Below are 22,815 nucleotides of genomic sequence, written 5' to 3' on the forward strand. Positions count from 1 at the left end.
CACACACACACACACACACACACACAGTCACATTTCCCTCAGACTTAGCAGCGTCAGCCGTTCTACACACATCTGTTCTGTCGTACACAGGACAATACCATGGAAAAAAAACACTAATCCCTCTTTCTCTCTTCCCATCTTTCTCTCCCTCTCACACTCTCACCCTTAAAGCTTCAATTGTCATTGGCTACTACAGCAGCTCTTCCTAACGCCTTATCTTGAGGTTATGACTCTGTGATGGAACTTAAGACTGGAAAGGGCTTCTGTCTTAACCTTTAAAGAACATAGATAAGGCAGGAGGAGGGGGGGGGGGTGGAAAAACAGGAAAGCACCAACATTCTTCATCTGTTTGTTTTCCCTTGTGAGATTGATGAGATAAGTGTGTATGTGTGTGTAACACCTGTTGATGCTGCGTCTATGCTATATTTGGAATGTGTCATATGTCCTATTTATAAATTTATTGCTGTTTTGTCCTTCATCCTCATCTGGCATGTGTGCTGTACTTCATGTTTAGTTGCATCGTGCAGTTGCAAAGTGTCGGAGATTAGAAATGTACCTAAATGTGTATGTAAATAGTTAGCAATGTGGCTAGATGTATTTTTTTTTTGTTAGAGATTTTAACAAATGACTTTTAGAGGTAAAAGATTTCTTTTACATTTTTTGCAGGAAAAATCCTTCAGTCCCCAAAAGAACACTGAGAAAGAAAGCATTATGTTCTAATAAGATGCTAGTTGCATCAAGATGCTAGTTGCTAGTTTATTAGCCAGCAGCTGTTTTACACAAATGCTAGCCAACACTTGTAATATCTTTTTTTTTTTTGTGCTTTGTGCATATTTTAGCAATTTAATTTAACAAATGAATATTGGAAGTTATTTTTTATGTTATTTTTGTTTGTTTGTTTGTTTGTTTGTGATAAAAATTTGACTCAGAGTTTTGGTTAATATTTAATATTTAATAAGCATTGGGATTTTTTTTTTTTAAACTAACCATTCCACAGGTCTACCGAACACTAGTTTTTTTACTGGAGTATATATGTTCATAAATCACATGTAAACAAACGACATCATCAGTCCTCTCTGCAAAGTGTTTTGCTGCTAACTAACTGGCTGTTTACCCAGACAAAAGGCTTGATATTCATTAAACTGAAACTTCCAAACAAAGTTATATATAAGTTAGTCGCAAATATATTATTTCTCCATGGACGGGAGTATTTCCAGAAAGCTTGTCATGACGTCACATGTAAACACAGCTACACCCTGAACTTTGTTAGCATAGCAGTAAGCTGACGAACTGACTGGCTGTTTGCACAGACATTAGCAAATAACCTAGAGGCTAACAAAAGGCTGACAGAGCATTGTGTACAATGACAAGTTAAACTGAATTGCGTTTTCAAGCATGTGTGTATGTGTGTATGTGTGAGAAAGTTGTCCTAATTGCTTAGGCTAACAAAGTTCAAGAATGATCGGAAAACAAGTTAAATACATTTCAGTACTGCTGGTTATAACTTATAACAGGAGTCGTCACTGGTACAAATTCTTCCTGAGATCATTCACCGCTAAATGATAAATGGGTGCCCTTGCTTTGACTGTGAGAGGTCGAAAGGGCATGCCCATCGCTCATTTTCTCTCTTGTCTCTCCCTCGTTCATTCCCACCCTCCTTCTCTGTCTGGCGTTTATGCTTGGTAAGGTGATACCATGGAATACACTGTTCTCCATATCATTGCACTCCACTGTCTGTGTGACAAACACACTTAAGTGGGAGCAAAGTGTACATGCAAACACACATTTTCCACGGATCAAATTCCTTTCACATACCACATGCTCCTTAGTAACTTTATTATGGCTATATCGCTCTAGTGCTTAAACAAATAGTATGTAAAAAAAAATCTCATTTATAGAAGCCACACCTTCATTGAGACTTATGGGCACAGAGGCCACTCCTTCTTCCTTGGGACTGTCGGGAACAGAGGGCATGTGCCTTTCTTTATAACTGACAGTCACATAGGTCACTCCTCCTTCACTGGGACCAGTGAGCACAGAGCCCAAACCTCCTTCACTGAGAATGATGTGCACAGAGGCCATGTCTCCTTCCCTGAGACAGATGGGCACAGAGGCCACACTTTTTTCATTGGGACTGAATGGCACAGAGGGCAAGCGCCCTCATTGTAACTGACAGGCATAAAAGCCACTCCTCTTTCACTGGGACCAACAGGCACAGAGGACCCCCCATTGTAACTGACAGGCACAGAGGCCACACCTCCTTCACTGCAACGAATGCATACAGAGGCCAAACATCTTCCACTGCGACTGACAGACACAAAAGCCAAGTCTCGTTCACTGCGACTAATACAGTGGTTCTTAAACCTGGTCTTGGTTGACAACATGGTCTGCAGATGTTTTTCCTGCTCAATCACACCCACTTCAATTAAGAAAAGGCTGTTAATTTAATAGTTGATTAGTTAAATAAGGTGTATTTAGATAGGTCCTCTAGGACCAGGGTTAAGAACCACTGGAATGACAGACATATATGCCAAGCCTCTTTTTCTGCCATTAACAGGTACAGACACCACTTCTTCTTCAGGGGCCATGCCTACATTACTGAAATTGACAATCATAGAGGCCACGTCTTCATTAATGACATCCAAAGAGGCCACATCTTCTGTACAGGAACTGGTAGGCATACAGGCCATGTTTTTTTCACAGTAACTGACAGGCATGATGTAAATTAATATTTTTTTTTATTATTGGGACTGACAGGTACACACCTCCTTCACTGCAACAAATGCATACAGAGGCCAAACATCTTCCACTGCAACTGACAGACACAGAAGCTATTGGTACCCAGGCCACACCTCCTTCATTGAGACTGTGAGATATTTTAAAATTGCTGGAGGATAAAGTATCAGAAACAGCATAAATAAGTCTATTTGTTATACTAAACAGCTTACCATGGTAAAAATGACAAAAATGTGAAGATTTAGCCATGAGATGCATTATGTGATACTAAATTAGTTGCAATAAGCTTAAAATCTTTCTTAGTCTTGTTGCGATAGTTCAAATTTGTAAAATAAAACTGTGGACAGAGTATGCTAATACTGTATTGGACAGCATTTGAGGTAAAGAAGAACATTTTTTGGCTAAAAAGAAATCCCAATACAGTTTAAAGCATAAGATCATGAGATGGGTCAACGACTGTCCACCCGAAATGAGTGTGAGATTTAATGGCTCTACGCATAAAAATGCAAAGCATGTGTGGGTCTGTAAGCTACAACTCATTAAAGATGGGAAAGCTGACCCTGAAGTCAACAGAGCATGGATCCTCTCTGACACTACAGCTGTATCATCTGTAATAGGATATATCCTGATCTCTCCCATACACACATACACCAGACCTATGAATAAACCATGCCATATTTAACCATGCTGGAATATAATCCAGGATAAGGATTTGGATGGCCAGTGTCCAAATTCTCCAGCTATAAAGCATAATGGCTTTTGGTCTGTGGCCAAGCAAGAGGTTTTAAAGCTCTAATATCCACTTTTGTGGCTGTAATTATTGTCTAGGGTGGAAAAGATGAATATAAAAAAAAATGCTTATCTGGTGCTTTGAAGAAGATCTGGGATGGCCCCATGACCTCAGTGCACGCACACACAGACACTCTAACCAACTCTTATCCTCCTCCCCAACACGCTTGTCTTTCTCTATGTCTCTCTGTTTGCGTGTGGTCTCAGCTTCAAATGTCTCTCACGCACATGTATACACACATCACAGGGTCTCATAAGTAATTCAGAGCCCGCAGGCTTCCAGACGACCACCATCTCTCTCTCTCTCTTCCTCTCTTCCTTGCTCTCTCTCTCTCACACACACACACACACACCCACACAAAATCACACACACACATATGAAATGAAATGTACATTACTCCGTAGTGATGAGAAAGGTCTCTGTCTAAACAAAGCCCCAGGCTGCATGCAAATAATCAAAATTTGGGAATTTCCATTAAGATGAGACAGTCTGCTAGAATCCATCCCCATGAGGCCACAAAGGGAATCTGTGTGCAAGTATTTGTGTATGTGTGGAGGTTTTGGCTTCTGAAGCAGTAGCACTGTGCTTTTTTGCCAGAAATACTGGCTCATTCCCAAAAAGTCATTTGTAGTTCTTATTGAAGAAGTTAAACACAGTGATTTTCCCATCAGTGCTTGACATACACACTGCTTAAGGCTGATCTCTCTGCAGTAAGGTGTGGATTTGAAAATAAATATGCTAGCTAAGTGTTAACAAACAGTAGAAATATTGGTGTGCTTTTGTAACCTTTTAAAACTTATATTCACTTAAGTAATCTTTTATTTTTACCAACATAAGCCGCGAGTTAGCCAAGGGGCAATCTCCAGTTCTGAAAAATTAGTTCAACGCAGAAGTGCCAAAACATGAAGTTCCTCAAATGATCACCAGGAGTTGGCTCCCAAAGTGACTCAATCCCCATACACCCCCATGTTAAAATGTCCAACTTTACATCAGAAACTAAGATTTACAGCCTTGTACAAAAACTGATTTTGGACTCCATAGTTACATTTTCAATTTATGATAATATATATATATACATATTTGGAGGTTGGGGGAGGGAAGGGTCATCATTTATTTAACTCATCAGTTAAAATTACATTAAGCCATGAAATTATGCATCATTTAGGGTGTGGCCGATTTGAGTGACAGCTAAACTGCGGGTGTCAAACCACTAGATGTGTTCTATGCATTACTTTAGCTAACCAGCTAACAGGAATCCTTGAAGTTTAACGTACCACAAAAATGTAGTCAATGTTGGGTAAAAATGATGGATTTCAATCAACTGCAAAGTAACTTTGACATACAAATAAAAAATGTATATGTTAATTAGTCAAGATGGCGATAAACCGAGCTTTCACAGTGGAGATTTAAATCTGTTATTCGGAAAACCAGTGGGTCATATCACAGAGTGTTTCTCCAGTTCTTTTTATATATCAGTTTTCAAGAGACATTTTGCAGGATTACCACCGAGTCAGGAAACTTGAACAGGATGCTCATCTACAGTATGTTCTCAGAAGTATTCTATGACACTTGGCAAGAACTAGCCATCAGGGTTGCAGTTTGTAAAAGGTACTTGGACTCCACAGATTGCTACTTGCAGATATATTCTTGGTTGTATTTCTTAAGCTTAGTGACAGAGAGAGTAGTATGATAAAACCAGACTATTATATAACCAACTTTCTGTGCATGCTTTAGAGATCAGAGCTTTGTGACAGGTGGTTGAACATAATTTTTTCCCAGACAACAGAAACCTGCCCCAGAGAACGTGGACCACTTGGATGGCGCTCCACAGCTTGTGACTTGATTCTCACTGCTTTTTTTTTCCATTATACATGACACACTGTCTCAGATGAAACCAAATAGAATAGCAACATTTAATACAATAGTACTGTCCTGCACTATGCTTACAGCACAATAGCTATACATAGACTGAAACCTGGAAAGTGAAAGGTGTTTTATGACTCTATCCTGTGAGCCATATCCTAAATCTTTTCCTGAGTTAACACAGAACGCCGAAACGACTGGTAATGGACGAGTTATTTGGCCAAGACCCAAATAAACCGCCGCGAAGCTGTACACTCCATTAAACATGGCCATATTTGGCTGCTACTGTTGTTCTGTGTGTGTGGGGATGTGTGTGTGTGTAGTAAGTGAGAGCAAAAGAGTTAGTGATTGTGTGAATAAATATATGTCTCTGGAAAACTGAATGAGTGGCTACACATGTTAGTGAGTATATACTTGTGGTTTAATAGAAACACTTGTACACCTGCTCATTCATGCTATTATCCAGATTCCTGTTCTTCGCTGCAATGAACCTGGGATGGTCGTCTGCTGTTGTAACCCATCCCAGCCTATGATCCGTTGTGCATTCTGAGATACTTTTCAGCTTACCACAGTTATAAAAAGTGGTTATTTGTTTTCTAATATCGCCTGTCTAAAATCTTGAACCACTCCAGCCATTCTCCTTAGATTTTTTTAAAGACATTTCCACTGCTTACTGATGATTGTTGTTGTTTTTCACGCCATTCTGTATAAAAAAAAAAGATGGTTATATGCACAAGTATATGTACATGAATATATGTACAGGAGTAAAAGATGAAAAGAGAGAATGAGTATGAGTGAGAGTATCTGAGCAATTGAGTGCACACTGTAAAATAATGAATGAATGAGTGAGTAAATGAGTGCTGTGTGATACTCTCATGCTCAGCATTATGGGAAGGAGAGAAAAAATTCGAGTTTTGGCACAAACCCCAGAGGACCTTGGCATGTTTGGCTAGTGTTAGCCATGTGTGTGTGTGTGTGTGTGTGTATGTGCATATTGTGTCCTTTCCCACAGTTGTGCTTGTTGCGGTTATGTTCTGTGCTTCATTCTTTTTGGCAGTGTCGAATCTCAGGGGAGTCCAACTCCCATGATCCTTTGGTCTCCGGCTATTTTTGCCACAGCCATAATGAAGGCGATTTGCTTTCTCTGTCTCCCCTGTGTTACACACTGCTTCCAGTCATGCATGAATAAGTTCATAAACAAATTCATCAGCGCTCATTCCTTTGATTTAGCGGCCTCCCGGCCTCCCATTGAGATGCCTGTCATGTCTCACGCGATATGAAAGTTTCAAAGTGTAACTATCCTGTTTGTAGTATATCATGTTACCTAGACAGAAGTTCACAAATAGCTTGACATAACATGTCATATTGCAACAGTGGAATAATTCAATTAGGGAAACTGCTAAGTCATCAAAAATATATATATATATTGTATATAAATTAATAATGACATGGTATTTCCTTTCCTTCATTCTTTTTTTGATATAATGATGACTTGAATCATTTAAATTGTAACAAACTGTACCATTAAACAAATATTTTTTATTAAATACCAAATACCATTTTATTCTGCACATGTTTGTGTTTGCCATTCTGTCTGACTTCGCATGTTCCCTCCATGCTTGATGAGTTTCCTCCTGGGGCTCCGGTTTCCTCCAAACATGTGCTGTTGACTGATTGACATTTCCAAATAGCCCATAGTCAGCCCATGTGATTGGTTGTGTGCTTGTGCCCTGCTATGGGGTGGCACCCCACATTGTCTCCTATTTTCCCTAGGATATGCAAGGCAGGATGGGTTGGTATCTAAAAGTAAGGGATGGATGTTAGACAGAGCTGTTTTGTTGCTAGATTTGAGTGAAAGGAGAACTTTTTTTGGCCCCATTATGTAGATCTCTAGTACCTTCCCCAAACCACCCAGTGCCAATTTTTTTTTTTTAAACATTCTCTTCACAGATCAGATTTTGTCGAAGTTGTTGAAGCCCTGAAAACTTTGATGTTTGTGGTTTTGTGGTAGACTTCATTTACATTAAATTAATTCCTCTCACTTTGAATTTAGCTCTCTAAAATGAACAGAAGCTATTGATTCTTGGGTGGTATTTTTTGAGTGTCAGGTTTAGATGTTCTGGGGATTTCTGCAGGTGAAATATAATGTCATTTTGTGTTAGATGTGGTCAGATCACTGTGTAGACAAAACAGCGTATAACAAGAAAGAGTGTTGTGTAGTGTAAGTCAAGCAGTGATCACTTGAGGTAAGGAACATGGTGGCATCTTAAAAACTTGTGTGTGTGTGTGTGTGTGTGTGTGTGTGTGTGCGTGCACACACCTGACCTGCCTTATCTACTGTTGTTTGAGTTACGGGACATTGCCTTCACCACCTCTTTGTGGTCTCTCTCCTTTTTTCCTCCACTATTGTCTAAGCTCACTTTTTCTCACATCACCTCTCTCTCTCTCTCTCTCTCAAGTGTCTGTGAAGCTTCCTGTGTGGACCGAAGGGGACTGATTAAAGGTTCACTCATCCAAAATGGAGAAAGGGAGGGAGGGAAGGAGGGAGGAAGGGAGGCTGAATGGATTGACAAATGGATGGATGGTGAAAGAAACACCTTACTCCCTCTTCATTCCCTAGTTAGTCATTAGTCTGCTGGGACTATTTATGATGTAACCACTGCCTCATATCTTAGCTATTAATTCTCCCTGGAGACAAAGTGTTAGTTGGCGGTGACAGTAATGGGAAACTGTGATTACCAAACTTTCAATCAGAAAAATCTCGTCAAAATACAGTTTTATCCCGGTACTTCATATGTCTTCTCAGATTTCTGACATCAATTAACAGAAGTGTAATCTGACACTTTTATAGTATTCTGCTGTTGTATTCATTCCACAGCAAGGTATGGTGAGGTGATTTTCTGCACACTAAGGGGTTGCTTTTAGTTCTTTTAGTTAAAAAAACAAATAAATATATATATATATACCAAATGTTTCTGAAATACTCAAACCAGCCTCTCAGTCACTAACACTTCAGTCACACGATTCCCTCTTATGATACTTAATATGAACATGACCGGTAACTGACTTTTTTTATGCATTGTGCTGCTACCATATTTTCCTATTAAAGTGGCAGGCAAGTGTGTAGGAAATATGTTTAAAATGCAGTTAGCCCAGTACGGTTTAAGGTCTCAACAATGTCCTTGTGGCACCAAGAAGACATGTTTTGTGTGTTTGGTATGCATTTAAACATTTAAAAAAAATCTTAATTTAAAAGAACATAATTGGACTGTAAAATGATCACAAAGCTTTACTTGCTCGAAAACACTAATTAAAGGAACAGTACATTACACACACCTTCCCAGATAATAAGAGACAACTATGTGCTAAAATTGGAAAAGATCTAGCTTTAAAATGGTACCAGCTCAGCAACAAAGATCTGTCTGAGACACAGTGGTTCGAGCTAGCATGAAGGCTGTGAAAACTCGCATGATCACTGTTTACAACCAGCAGAAGAGCATCTCAGTATAACCAACATACTGAACATTAGGGCAGATAATACCACAGGGTAGTGTGGGGATCTTTATGTAAAATCATTTACGAGGTCAGGCACTGATGTTGGACGAGAAGGCCTTCGTTCCAGTTCATCCCAAAGGTGCTTGATGGGTTTTGAGGTCAGCGCTCTGTCAAGTTCTTCCACACAAACCCACCAAACCCATGACTTTATAGTCCTTGCGTTGTGCACTGGGGCTCAGTCATGTTGGAATAGAAAAGGGTCTTCCCTAAACTGTAAACTGTGACCACAATGTTGGAAGCATAGATTTGTCCAAGATGTCTTGGTATGCTGAGGCATTAGGGTTGCTCTTCACTGGGGATAATGGGCCTGATTGATAATTAACAGGTTTGGCCAAATACTTTTCTTCATACAGTGTATACTAGCATAAGTACCCTCATGACAGGAAAAGAGTTTGTAGAAATAGTTAAAAGGTTAAAGCTAAAAATAAGTATATATACAGTTTGTCTGTTCATATACTGTGTGTGTGTGTGTGTGTGTGTGAGAGAGAGAGAGAGAGGGAGGGAGTTCAAATTCACTTTTTATCTTTTCTTTCCTTTGATGGCGTTTGAAGTCTTAATTATGGGCTGGTTTCAAGCTCGTGAACGTTACAGGTGGACTGCGCGAGGGCGGCGGGGACGCGCGCGTGAAGTGTGCGCGCGCGCCTCCGTCCCGTTTGTTTTATTCGAAGCCACGACGCGTTCAGAGTTCATTCACGACCAGACGGAGCTCTCTCTCGGTGGGCGCGCGCTTCAGCGAGGATCTCCCTTTCGGGGAAAGAAAAAAAAAAAAAAAAAACGACACACCGCGAGACAATTTTGGATTTACACCGAGGACGGAGAGCGCTCTTTATTACCAAAAGGATTGATTTTTTTTGTTTGTTTGTTTGTTTTTTACTGTTGTTGTTGATGTTTAGAGCACGTTGACGGCGCGTGCACTATGCAGCGAAGATAAAGGAGATGATTTCTGGAACGCGATGATCGACTCGATCGCGTTTCGGGGATCTCGACTGTGCGCCAGTGACCCCGTGTGCGGTCCGATCATCCATGGGAAGCAGTGAAAGCGCGCGAGAGCGGAGATGAGAGCCGCGCTCTGCTGCCTCCTCGCGTGCTGCTGCTGCTGCTTCTCCGTGCCGCACGCCGCCGCCGCCGCCGCAACCCGGGTGAGGACGCGCTTCCCGCACCTGCGCGTAGCCGGTGTAGCGCCGCACGTTTAACTGTAGCCTGACCCGGTGCACGCTAGACATGCAGAACCTTACAAGAGAAAATAATCCTGTTAGTTGGTAGAGCAGGTGATGGACCCAGGTTTCCCTGCAGTCGTGCATGGAATCAATGCATTACATTACTAGAAAGTAACTATTTAAAAAAACCTCTGAGTGTACAAATGAAGAACAGTTACAGAAGTTTTGCAGCTCAGAAGTTACCACTGCTAGTAACCCAGCAGACCATAGTGTAGTATACTAACACTATTTATTTATCTATTTATTGTATATAAATATTTGTGTACCTCTTTCACTAAAAGACATGCCTAATGTCAGGTGAGTGTCCATGCAGATCAGCAGTTACTACCTCTCCGATTTGAACCTAGAGTGTAGGCTAATGATTAATAAGGCTTATCTAGCACCAGTAAGTCATCATATGCATTCAGACTATAGTTTCTGAATGCTTATCTAGTATTAATAATCCTGTAATACATCACTTGGGTGGTGATGTTTCAGCGGGTTAAGGCTCTGCGGTACCGATCGGAAGGTTGCCACTGTTGGGCCCTTGAGCACGGCCCTTAACCCTGTCTGCTCTGATCCCTTTCTACTAACAAGACGCTGGGATATGAGCAGAATAAAGAATTGCACTGTGCAGTAATCTATATGTGACGAATGAAGGCTGAACTTAATTAACCTAATAATTTATTATATGCATATTGGCTGTATTTTAGAAGCCTTAGAGTGCTTAAGTACTAATAACCTAGTGTAAGTGTCTGGACCAGTACTTTTCTATTGCTAATACCGTGTTAGACCATAAGTTTGTAGTTTAGTAGTACTTTATCCTCTACTCCAAGTGTAAACATTAATAATATAATAGTCCTAATAATTGTATATGTTCTTTATATATACTATACATGTAGATCATACCATAGTTCAGCAATCTAATAGGATTTATTAAGTCTTATTAAATTGCTATAAGTGTGTACACTACAGTTATTTAGTCCTAATAACTTAATATGTTTGTAGACCATACCTTAGTTGGCTAATATCTAGTATTTTTAACATACTACATGCAAACAGATTTTTAGACCAAAAGTAGTCATGCATTACTAGGAACCTACAATATTTGTACAGACCACAGTATAGTATGGTGACTGTATTTATTTAGTATTAAAATTAGACTGTGTGTGTTTTTATAGTAGACTTATAGTATTACTGTATATACATATCCACCTTTCATGATTTCATGAATCGAGGTTACCTCTTTCACAACAAGACATGACTAATGTCAGGTTAGTTTCCATGGAGCATACAGTCGGTAGGCCCTGATGAGTCGTTTTCTGTCCAGTAACACCCAAACAATTACCTATGTTTTGGTTAAGTAGAAAAAGTAACAGTCAGTGCTTTGGGGTTTTTCCACTTTCCTCGTGCACCCAAGCTTAAATTGGGCAGTTCATTACCTTAGCAAAGGACAGAAATGTGATGGTGTCTAAAAGCCTCCTTTAAAGGTAATGGAGTAAAAGTTTTCCAAAAGTATAAATAATCCAGGCAAAAAAATCATACTCAAGTACTGCAATTGAGGACATTCACGCAAATGTAAGATAACCGTGTCATTCGGGTTCATGTTTGCTTAAACATTATAACATCTCACTTACTTATGTATAAAGACCCAAGTCAGTGATTATCCATGCTAATTTAAGCAAATTGCTTTTCAAGGAGGCGTCAATTCCCCGAGAGCTAATCGAGAGACTGTCCAACAGCGAGATCCGCACCATGAGTGACCTTCAGCGGCTTCTGGAGTTACACTCTGCAGGTATTCCACATTATGTTTCTCACACTCTATAAAACTTGGTTCAGAATCATTGGATATTCAGTGGCTCAGAGATCCAGGATATGAACTCACACATGAGCTGTATGGGAATCCTTGGCTGCGCTCCATTGTGGCTACCTGGTTCCTATCTAGGGCACATCTTTGAGTCCTGTCAAATTGTTGCTGGCGAGATCTTGTATACTCCTGTAATAGACACTTGCTCCATACATGTCCATGTACACAAAGTAGTCTAGTAGTCTTGCTTTTTTTTTTTTTTTACCAGTTTCGTTAAATTATCTTTGTCACCTGTGTTACACATTCATGCTACTGTGTGTATACATTTTTATGCATGTTCTTGTTAGCTGCAATCTACGTCATTCATCTTTGTTCTGTGCTATTTGTCCATTCTTTAGGTAAATCCTCTTTTGCATTTGTACACCATGTTTTGTGTGCTCCTTCCTTGACAGTCACTTTCATAGTCAAGTCTGGAAAAACAAGTTACATTTCTGTCCGTCTGCTTTTTTTCTCTACTGTATATAAACTTAAATACCATTCAGACCTGTATGATTCCTGATGCATAAGTAAATGATAAATTAGCTGACTAACGAACAAGCTATCCAGTCTACTAGCCAGATTTGTCCCATGATGTCATTGTGCTTTTGAATTGGCCAGGCCAGTGTTCCAGTGTGCTGAAAGTAAGTCTTCAAGAAGGACAAGCTTCTAATCCAGCTCCATGTTCAAAAGTTCACAAAACTGTCCAGTTGTGTTGATGCCAAGCGCCTCAAGGACCGTTGCCCAGAAACGGGCACTTCTGTCTTGTCTCTCAAGGCGCCGCGAGTCTTGCCTGCGTGTGAACTTGTTTGACGGATGTCACTGCTTTGGCCGGTCCTCTCTTTTGGTCCTAGATTAGTCAGTGTCGGAGAAAGAAAGCGTGACCACAGGACAAAACAAAGAAGTGATTTAAAGTCACAAATGCAGTCTGATCTCCTGCGGCAGTTGACGAGGCAAGAATTCCTGCACTTTCCGAGGAGTTTTGAAAGTCGTATCAGGTTTGTGTTGATTGTAAGACAAGGAATCGAAAGTGCTAGCACTACAGTATGATAGCTTGTGATGGGATCGGCATTGTTGCTGCTTATTCGTATTAACCGGATAGTTGTTCTGATTCGGTGTAACGGAACAAGTGATTCTCTTAAAAGAGAAATGGTTTCACTGGAGAGGGATAATGATGGTGCAGTGTCTCAACTCCCAGTGGTGATTAACTAACACTCCCAGCAGGACAGCACATTGTCTAAACAAAGGAAGGTAGTACAGTTTATTGTTTGCTTGGGAGGCTTTAAAGAGTTAGAAACAAGAACTTTCCATTATCAGTGACCTGATAATGGAAACGTAGATACTTTAGCAGTTCTGTTAACTTTCCTTACAGCTACAGTACATTGACGTTAGGAGACATCAGCGAGCCTTTTCTTGCATTAATGATAAAAAACAAAAATTCCGCTCCAAACCTTCCACTTCCCAGCGAGCGTTTCTAAACTTTAGGTTAAATTCAACTAAAAGCAGTTTAGATCTTGAGGAGGATCTGATAATAGAAAAGTGCAAAGGAGCTCCATCAAGACCGGCGTCTCTGCTCAGCATTTTGTCAGTGAACGTGTAATTGAAATGCAAACGACTGCATGTGTAGCGGTGCTGCAGCTCGAGGGAGGTCAAGAGACTCTCTCCATTATGGTGTTGTCATGCAGCCTTTATAAGCTTAGCAGGGCTGAATGCCAGCACTGTAATGTATTATTCATGTCGGATTCCTAGCAGGCGTGTGTGTCTGCGAGATCGCCCCAGGGAGGAGTGTGTTTCTGGAGTCTGCTAACGAGTGTGTGAAAGACTCAGCTAATGTGCAGGGGAACAGCTCCGAGCACTGAATCAAAGCTCTCCTACCCCTGCCATGCTGAGGCGGTTCCCTGGGGCGAGTCAATAGGGGCATCCAACCATCCCCCCCACCCTCCCCGCCACCCTCCACCACCCCTCCGGTTAGATGTGTGATCGTGCGTGCTTATTTACCAGACTTGCTCTTCTGGGCTCAGTTTACACGCATGAAGTAAGGCAGATAAAGTTTCCAGTGAAGAATCTCCACAAAGAGAGCGATGTTAAACTCCATTTGGAGGCAGTCAGTCAAAAGTCGGCACCGTGGTGGCACTGGAATTCCATTGAGCTTCAATAAAGGCATCTGCTCGTCTCTGGAAATAGACGCCCCACGTATTTTAGTCTGGCTGTCTTAGTGACTGTAGGAACTGACACCTTTTATTCGTTCCTGAGCTCCTCAAACATTCATAATGTCTCCAGTGAGGCTGAACAAATACTCTAAACAATCTCCGAAATCTATAAACGACACAAACTGACTTCATTCATTAAATTGTATTAATATTACTGTTAAAACTGTTAAGAGTCTCTGTTAAGACACTGTTATCTCTTAATGACTTAATCAGGTTTCTCAGCCTACTTTCATTTCATGAAAATTGTATATTTTTTATTTACATATTCATTATAAATGACGTTTGTTTTTTTAGAAATATGACGTGTGATGTGATGATTATTTAATAATATTAGTAATTAATCCCGCAATATGTCCATCCTGATTGGTTAGAAGCTCTTTAAATCCGTTAAAGTTCCATAATAACTTACATAACTTAATATAACAGTTGAATACATACTGTAACAGAGCAACCTTAATATGAGTGTGCACCAATGTTCATTTTTTTTTTTTTTTCGAAGAACTTTTATGTTTTTAATCCTTGAAACCACATGAAAGAGGAAAACATTGTGACTTATGATAAAAGACAAAGTAGAGCTCAGCGGTTTCAAATCACATCCTCACGAGCAAATTAAAGTGGAATTAGACCATAAAGAGTTTATCGTTTTATAACTTTACAGCTGTGACTTTTGCGCCCTTCTAAATACCGAAGTGTCTGTTGTGCAATAGCAAGAGTTGCGAGGTCAGGTGTCGGTGTATACGGTTAGCTTAAAGTTAGCATACCCGTCTGTGTCCATGTACTTATAAGAGAATATTAGGTATCCATTTTTCCATAGCTTTAACTTCTAAAACTTTTATAGTACTATGTTCCGTAGGTCTCCTGTATGTAACGGCGTGCCAGCTGTCGCCCAGGCCTGTTTTTCATGTGTCTCATACATATCTAATTGTTGTCAAGTCTAGACATGCGTAATATGATCTTTTATGACTGCAAGCTTATTCATGTGGTTTTTAGTCGACAATAAAAAGCTAGAATCTCGTCAAAGCACACTAATCACATGTCCTCAGGTTACAGAAACATAAACTCGTATCTGATTTAAGCATGCTGTCTGATCATGGCCTTAAGCCAGAGTCAGCATGGTGTGGGCGTGGCTGTGATGACAAGTGGTGTACCTGATAAAGGGCCATAAAGCTGCTCTAATTAGTGAATAAACAGAATATACTAAGCGATTGAATCGTGCAATTTTGTTTGGGCACAACGCTTTTGGGAACCTTTGGTTTTGATTCTTTGATGTGCCGGGCGAGTCACTGATTGCGTTCTGTTATTTTGATTGGTGCAGAGAACGAGGTGGTTCGGGAGACTAAATGGCGCTACAGCAAAGAACATCTCGACCACAACGCCAACCTCAAGGGCTCGTACACACGCCCAAGACACAAGAGGAGTATTGGTAAGACACGCACACATACACATGCTGAGCCTAATAGGTAGAGATTCCATACGTGTCAGCGCTCATGCCGCAGCCTGTCAGAGTCTGAACTGAATAACCTCCTTAGATAAGCAACAAATCTCTGTTAGATTAGCGTAGGTGTGCAAAGTGTGTTGATTCAGCTGTGTGTTTGTGTCGCGGCATGCGTCATGTGTGTCGTCCGTCGGTCATGAATACTGCGATATTAGTCTGTGTATGAAATGTCTTCACATACTCACACTTGATTATTTTTCGAATCTAAACATTTAAATCTTTAGAATAATATAATATAATATAATATAATATTATTTAAATATTTAAAACACTTATTAACCACTTATTCTGTATATTAATGCAGCCATGTATATGAATTAGTTCGTTTCATCTGTATGCATGTGTTTAGAGGAAGCAGTTCCAGCCGCATGCAAGACGCGAACGGAGGTGTACGAGATCCCACGCTCTCAGGTGGACCCTACAGCAGCAAACTTCCTTATATGGCCACCATGCGTGGAGGTGACACGGTGCTCGGGCTGCTGCAACACCAGTACCATGCGCTGCCATGCGATCAAAAAACACCACCGGAATGTCAAGGTAAGGAGAAGCACGTAGAAATGCTTACAGACTCTTACACACACACTCACATCAAACTACACTGAAGGTACAAAGGTGAGTGCCTTTCTCTCCTGCCTGCACACACCCACTATATACTTCTAGCAAACAGATAACAGAGTACTTTATTTTTCAGTTTTTTTCCTTCCCTCATCATTATTTATCGGCTCTTTTCTCCTTCGCTCTCGTTCTGCGAGCGCCATTCATACATAAACAGCTGCGCAGCGCTCAGTTTACCAGCGCATAAAGAAGCGCACATACACCCACTGCTCTGTGTCTTATCCAAGAGCTCGAATTCTGGTGAAGGTGAGGCCAACTCAACTGTGTTAGCAGATAAAGGAAGAACCTGACACGCTATTACACGAGCGAAGGACAAAAACGAGAGATAGATATCATCTTCTTACAACGTACACTCACTTTTTCTTTCTCCATCCTTTACACTGGATATCGTTATATTCCCAACTTCCGCAGAATAGAATGGTTTTATACCTTTGTTATGTGAACTTACATTGGCTACATAAACCATGAATAACTGGTGGTATACCTCTCTGGTAATTCTTCTCCAAATACTGACAGAGACAGAGGGCTGAGATACAGTACAGATTTATATCTGTGGGAATCAGCTTAGATACAGTACTCATGCAGGTTCTTCTTTTGATAGAGACTCGTGATATTTTCGAACATGGACAGATTTAGCTTGGATGCTATGTTTCTCTATTCAACAAAGGCAGAATTAACTTGGGCTTAATAGCGTTGCTAGTTCTTCTTTTAAAACTGCCCGAGTAAGCCTGGATAGACATTACTATCCTAAGTCATTACTGTTGCTAATGCTAATTCTCTTTACAATGTTGCCAGAGTTAGCTTAGAAACACTTCTGTTGCAAATTCTTCTTTTAACACTAACAGTGTTTACTGTGACAGAATAGTATTGTTAGCTCTTTTATTAACACTGACAGATTAGTTTGTACACAGATCGATACTTCTGAAGCTAGTCGTTCTTGTAGCATTGGCAGAGTTAGCTTGAGTGCACTACCAACGCTAATTCTGTTTTCAGTGTTGATGGAGTTAGCTCGGTTACAGTAGTGCTGATTCACCTTAACCCAGATATAGTTATATATAGAGGCTAATTCTTCTTCTAACACACTGACAGTTTACAGTTTACTTTGCCTTTTTCCAGTATTGCTTTTTCTTTCATTAATACTAATAGTGTAATGTTTGTACACAGAATCGTTATTAGTTTTAAGTTTTTTTTTCACTGACAGATTTAGCTTGTGCAATTTACTAATGCTAGTCCTTCTTTTAGCATTGGCAGTTAGCTTGGATACAGTACCAACGCTAATTCCCTTTTCAATGATTCCAGAGTTAGCTTGGAAACACTTCTGATGCAAATTCTTCTTTTAACACTAATATAGTTTACTTTGAAAGATGTTTTATACACACACACACACGTGGTCACAGTCTTAGAGTAAACAGTACACACGTGCACGGATGTTGATTATACCAGTAAGAGACGCGCACTAAGACCCAGCGGGGGAGTCGATTACCCACAATTCCGCAGCACAAGACATAGAAAAAACGTTGGCTCAGTTGTGATCATGTGACACTCGGCATCAAAATAAGAAGCGCATGCTTCTTATGATGATACTCGGTACTCGTAAACTAAGACTTGTTCGTTTTCCAAGTCAAATTTTATTCAAAGTCTTTGCTCGTCTTGCGGAACACTCGCAAACCGCGTTACTCGCAATCTGAGGTTTCACTGTATTTCCTTTAATAGCATGGTTACAATATTAAGGCCAGTTACTATAAAGAGACAGAATTAGCTTTGGTTACGGTAATGATAATAGTTCTTACTGATACCAGAGATGTACTGTATTATTATTTTTCTTTTACAGGAGCAATGCTAACTAACTTTTCAGTAAGTTTGGAGTTACTTTTGTTACAAGGCTGTTGGTGTGAATGGTAATTTTAATTATTAACTCTGTCAGAATTTCTTTTGTTTTTAGAATTCTTTATACAGTAATTATTTGTAATAATTTGTCCCACAACAATTTTGACTGCATGTACTAATGTTTGATGGCAAACTGAAAAAAATGATAAAACAACATAGCAGGAAGTCTATCTTGGGGATGTTTTAGTCTAACTTTCTAGGAATCTGCCGCAGGATTGGTTAATGTTTTTCCTTTTATTAAAGGCAGATTAGAGAATGAAACACCTAGCATCGGTACAATCTGGCAAATCATGTCTCTGTTGAAAGAAGAATTATCATCAGTATTGCAAGCAAGCACATTTAGTTTCTTTTATTGGGAACCAGCACTTGCTTTGGAACCAAATTAAGGTTGCTTAGGTTAAAAGGAGAAGTAAGGTGATTACTGTAAGCAGAAATAGTTTGATTATAAGCTTAATGCTAGTTCTTTAAAGAAACCGAAGGATCTTAGATACAGTACTGATGCTAGCTATAATCCTAAACCAAAAATAAGCTAATTAAAGTTTCCTAAGGTTAAAGGAGACCTATTGTCATTACTGTAACTTGAGTTAAATTAGTTGTGGTTCTAGTTTTTCTTTAGCGATAGTACAGATAATAGTTGTCCTTTAATAGAGACTGAACGCGTAAAGTTTACATGACGGTAACCAGTCATGCAGTGCTCATTCTGCTTTGCACAGTCGGATGGGAACAGTAATGACAGTCGGATTGCTTTCGCCAGCCACTCAGGGCTCGAGCTTGACTGCGGTGTTAAAGCTAAGCCTTTTTTTAAATAGCAAACGAATGAGTTTGTTTACATTTATTGTAATTGATTACACTGCTTTCAACAAGCACTCGAAGCTCGAGTTTGCTTACAGTTCTGACAGGAGTGCTTCTCTTGGCTGCCAACGTGTTGACGCTTGTTCCTCGGCTTGTACTACTGTACAAACGTTTTTAAACTCAAGTGGAAAAGGCTTTATATGTCTGGCAGAGGAAGGGAGGAACGCGAGGATTTCATGGCTGCTGAACTTACTGGGTTTCAGGCCAAAACTTCCCCTCGGGAGCGCTCAATAGCGTTAACCTCGCTTGAACCGCTGGGCCTGCCTGTCTCTTTCTGTGTTTTCCAGAGCTGTTCTTCAGTTGTGTGTGTGTGTGTGTGTGTGTGTGTGTTGAGGCATGAATGGAGTTCTGTATAATCATGCCTTCAGGGGGTTAGCGCAAGCAGTTCAGGAGTGCTTCAGTATATGGTGTGTGTGTGTGTGTGTGTGTGTGTGTATGTATGTGTGTGTGGGTTTGCGTGGGTGTGTGTATTTATATAGAGAAAAATCACTTAGGGGTAGATGCACACCATGTGCATTTCTCACCTGAACTTACCTCTCTCCAACACCAGAATTAAATAGTTGTGTGTGTGTGTGTGTGTGTGTGTGTGTGTGTATAAACTGTTCATAGTGCTTTGATGCTCAAATTCTCTCTCTCCTCTCCGTCTCAGGTGGCTAAGATCGAGTATGTGCGTCGCAAACCCAAGCTGCGGGAGGTGCAGGTGCAGCTGGAGGATCATTTGGAGTGTGTGTGCGTGTCTAAACACCACACAGAGTCCCGCTTACACACAGGTACACAAACCCACCCACGCACACACCATTTTCTTCACCACCTTTAATCTGGCTCTTCAAGTTACGCAAAACATCAAGTCTTGTTTTATTGTTGGTCTGCCACTTCAACGCTCCCTGTACGACTTCGACTATACACCACTCTGTCTTTACTTCTCTTTCCCGTTTCCCATCATTCCTCCATCCGCAGGCCACTCTCGAGAGAGAGCTAAAACGAGGACAAGGATAAAGGAAAGGTCAGGGGAAAAAATCTGAAAAAAGCGTACACGCTCGGTTGGTAATCTGAGTGAGTCTACAGGTAGGAGGTGAGCAACCGGGCGGCTCAATTGGTTTAACAATCAACCAATCAGCGTCCTGATCAGCCGCGTAGGTGGAGGGAATGTTCAGTGATGCTGATGGGTTTCATCTATAACTCGTAACATAAAGATCGATGTCTGAGGTGGATTAATTGATTAAAGCGACTACTAATCAGTTATCATTTATGACATTGGTATACTAACAAATACCGATGGCGAGGGGGAAAGCTAATGGCATTTTTACACTTGAGTCCACACCCAGGACAGATTCTCGGTTTCTTTCGGGGGCAGGGCTAAAACGTTTAGATTTGCTTTTACATAAAAGAAGTACATTTTTCGAAAAAGCTAAACATTTTCTGCAATGAGCGAGGACCTCAAGTGTGAAAACGACCTCAATGTTCCTGCATCATTAATTCATGCTTAATTTACATGATATTGAGACAAACTAAAACAATTTCACAATCAAGTTTAAGATTAAAATTTATAGTAAGTTTTAGTTTTAGATTAAAACACAAATTCAGGTATAAAATGATTGTGTGTGTGTGTGTGTCTGCTTGCTTTCCCAGATGTACGGTGAACCTGACTGGATCAACTTGGAGAGTGTGTGGCAGCCCTGAGCAAACAATCACCGCAATCCACACACCTGGCCTGGATTAAGCTAACCGGACCGTTGTGGAGCGTTCAGACTTTTGGACTGGATGTCTCTTGGACTTTTTAAATTTGAAGACAAAAAGACACAAAGGAAATGAATAAAAGGACGGATTGTTCATTAAGACTATAAAGAACGTTAATGTTCCTTGCCTTTTCAGCACGGAGTCTGAATTCTCATAACGCTGCTTGGAGCTTGGATCTACCATATAATGGACAGACACAATTATTCACCTTTATAGCAAGATTCCTTTCTTCCAGCAAACACTTTTTTTTCAGTATACACTCTTATTTTTGTAGCCCCATTTTCTATTGAGACTCATATCCTATATGTACAGTAGAAAAAACAGCCTTCAATAGCCTTTAATAAACTATTTATAAGTGCACTGATGTTTTTTTTTATATATATATATATTACCATGGAACATATTTGCTGATATACACACTATGGTACATGGTTCTACCATAGTACATAATTTGGTACAAAGTTGATACTATAGTATTTTACATGGTTCTACCATGTACCGTAGTATGGTACTATGAAACATGCACCAGGATAGGGTCGGAAATATACTACACATGTTTATAAACCATAATGATTATATTCATATAGTATGGTACCATTGTATGTATGGAACATTAATTAAATACCATAATGTATGTGGTATTAGTCTTAATATGACATAGTAATATGGTACTGCCTGTACTATACTATTCCAGTAGTGTGTACTAACATACCTAATATGGTACAGTATGTACTTACATACCATATTCGATACCTGCTGAACATCTATAGGGTTAGGGTTAGGGTTAGGGTCTATAGTATTACCATGGTACCCAATGAACTGCCATGTTGTCTAGTGTGGTATTCATCAAAGCATGGTGGTACCTACTATGTTACTAATACAGTATCCACTGAAGTCCCATAGAACTTACTATATAAATTTATATACTTACTAAATAGTATTATATTCACCTATATACCTTGTATATAGGTGTATATAATACTATTGTATATACCTTGGTAATACTATGGCATATTATGGCATGTACTATATAGAAGTTCACCAAAGTAAACTTTCTCATGTTAGAGCATGAAAGAATATCTTTCTGCAAGTCTTTAGATAAGGAACGTAAAACTTCAGGATGTGCTGCTTTTAAGAAAAGAATCAACATCAAGTTGGTTGATGGTGATGGAAACTACCCTCTCCATGCCACCAGAAGTGTGATTGTTTTTTCGCATCTTTACATCTTTTGCATCTCACAATGTTGTCTTCCTCTTGCACAAATTGCCAGTATTTATAATATTTGACTTTTTATAAAAACAACAATTTTGTAGCTCGATTAAATATTGTGGAACAGCTGCAAGACAAGTCAATTCCCTCTAACGCGATAAGGACAAAAAATATAGACAAAAGAACATAGCTAAGTCTAACTTTGTCCTGAGAACCTAACTACATACCTGTCCTTTAACCTAATTACACAAATCCTCTGCTACCCAAGTTCCTTTCAAGTGTGTTATGATAAACTCGTGATTAGCCTTGTAGCATACTAAAATGCTACATAAAATTAATTCTGACCAATAAAAATAGAGATTTATCTACATGGTTGTATAAATATGAATATGTATGCAGAAACCTTTCATTTAGCTTCACAGGTGACTTTTCTTTGTGCTATCAATACTGATTCGACCATGCTAGTTTCCTAGCAGAGTCCCGCAGATGACTTGAGCTTTGACAAAGTTTAAACAAAAAAGATTAAACAAACCATTCCGTCATAATCATTAGTCGTTTAAAATGAATTTTTCCTTTTTGGTAAAGATCTTTATTGGGGTGTTAGTGGTAGGTTTCTCATCTTCCATGTGGAAGGCTCGGGTTCAATTCCCACGCAATGCCTAAACCTCAGCCACTGGATAAAGTGCTGCTCCAAAGCCCAGATAAAACGGGAGGGTTGCGTCAGGACCGGCATCCAGTGTAAAACCGTTGCCAAGTGTGTGTTCAGATTGGATGGTCTGCTGTTGCGAACCCTTGACAGGAACAGCTGAAAGACCAACCTTTGGCAA

General features: G+C 39.9%; 2 protein-coding genes across 3 annotated transcripts in view; both read left to right on the plus strand.

Moving 5' to 3' along the window:
- Positions 1 to 22,815, plus strand: part of LOC128518710 (sialoadhesin-like) — a 1,187,000-nt gene that overhangs the window by 634,767 nt on the left and 529,418 nt on the right. The window lies entirely within an intron of this gene.
- pdgfaa (platelet-derived growth factor alpha polypeptide a) lies at positions 9,644 to 21,139 on the plus strand. Of its 2 annotated transcripts, XR_008357742.1 has the most exons (7): positions 9,644 to 10,083; positions 11,839 to 11,935; positions 15,509 to 15,616; positions 16,038 to 16,225; positions 19,692 to 19,812; positions 20,000 to 20,114; positions 20,672 to 21,139. XR_008357742.1 is itself a non-coding variant. In XM_053491705.1 (6 exons), exons 1-6 carry the CDS (start codon positions 10,000 to 10,002, stop codon positions 20,680 to 20,682), a joined length of 609 nt encoding a protein of 202 aa, XP_053347680.1. In that variant the 5' UTR covers positions 9,646 to 9,999; the 3' UTR covers positions 20,683 to 21,139. The 2 variants fall into 2 exon arrangements, 1 of the variants encoding a protein (XP_053347680.1); XM_053491705.1 differs by lacking the exon at positions 20,000 to 20,114 and having other exon boundaries at positions 9,646 to 10,083.

The sequence above is a fragment of the Clarias gariepinus genome, chromosome 3, assembly GCF_024256425.1.
Source record: "Clarias gariepinus isolate MV-2021 ecotype Netherlands chromosome 3, CGAR_prim_01v2, whole genome shotgun sequence".
NCBI lineage: Eukaryota > Metazoa > Chordata > Actinopteri > Siluriformes > Clariidae > Clarias > Clarias gariepinus.

Bases quoted from the DNA above. Each gene is read 5' to 3' on its own strand.
- pdgfaa (XM_053491705.1), top strand. From the start codon at position 10,000: ATGAGAGCCGCGCTCTGCTGCCTCCTCGCGTGCTGCTGCTGCTGCTTC. The intron at 10,084-11,838 runs GTGAGGACGCGC...TTGCTTTTCAAG, and splicing joins CCGCCGCCGCCGCAACCCGG to GAGGCGTCAATTCCCCGAGA. The intron at 16,226-19,691 runs GTAAGGAGAAGC...TCTCCGTCTCAG, and splicing joins AACACCACCGGAATGTCAAG to GTGGCTAAGATCGAGTATGT.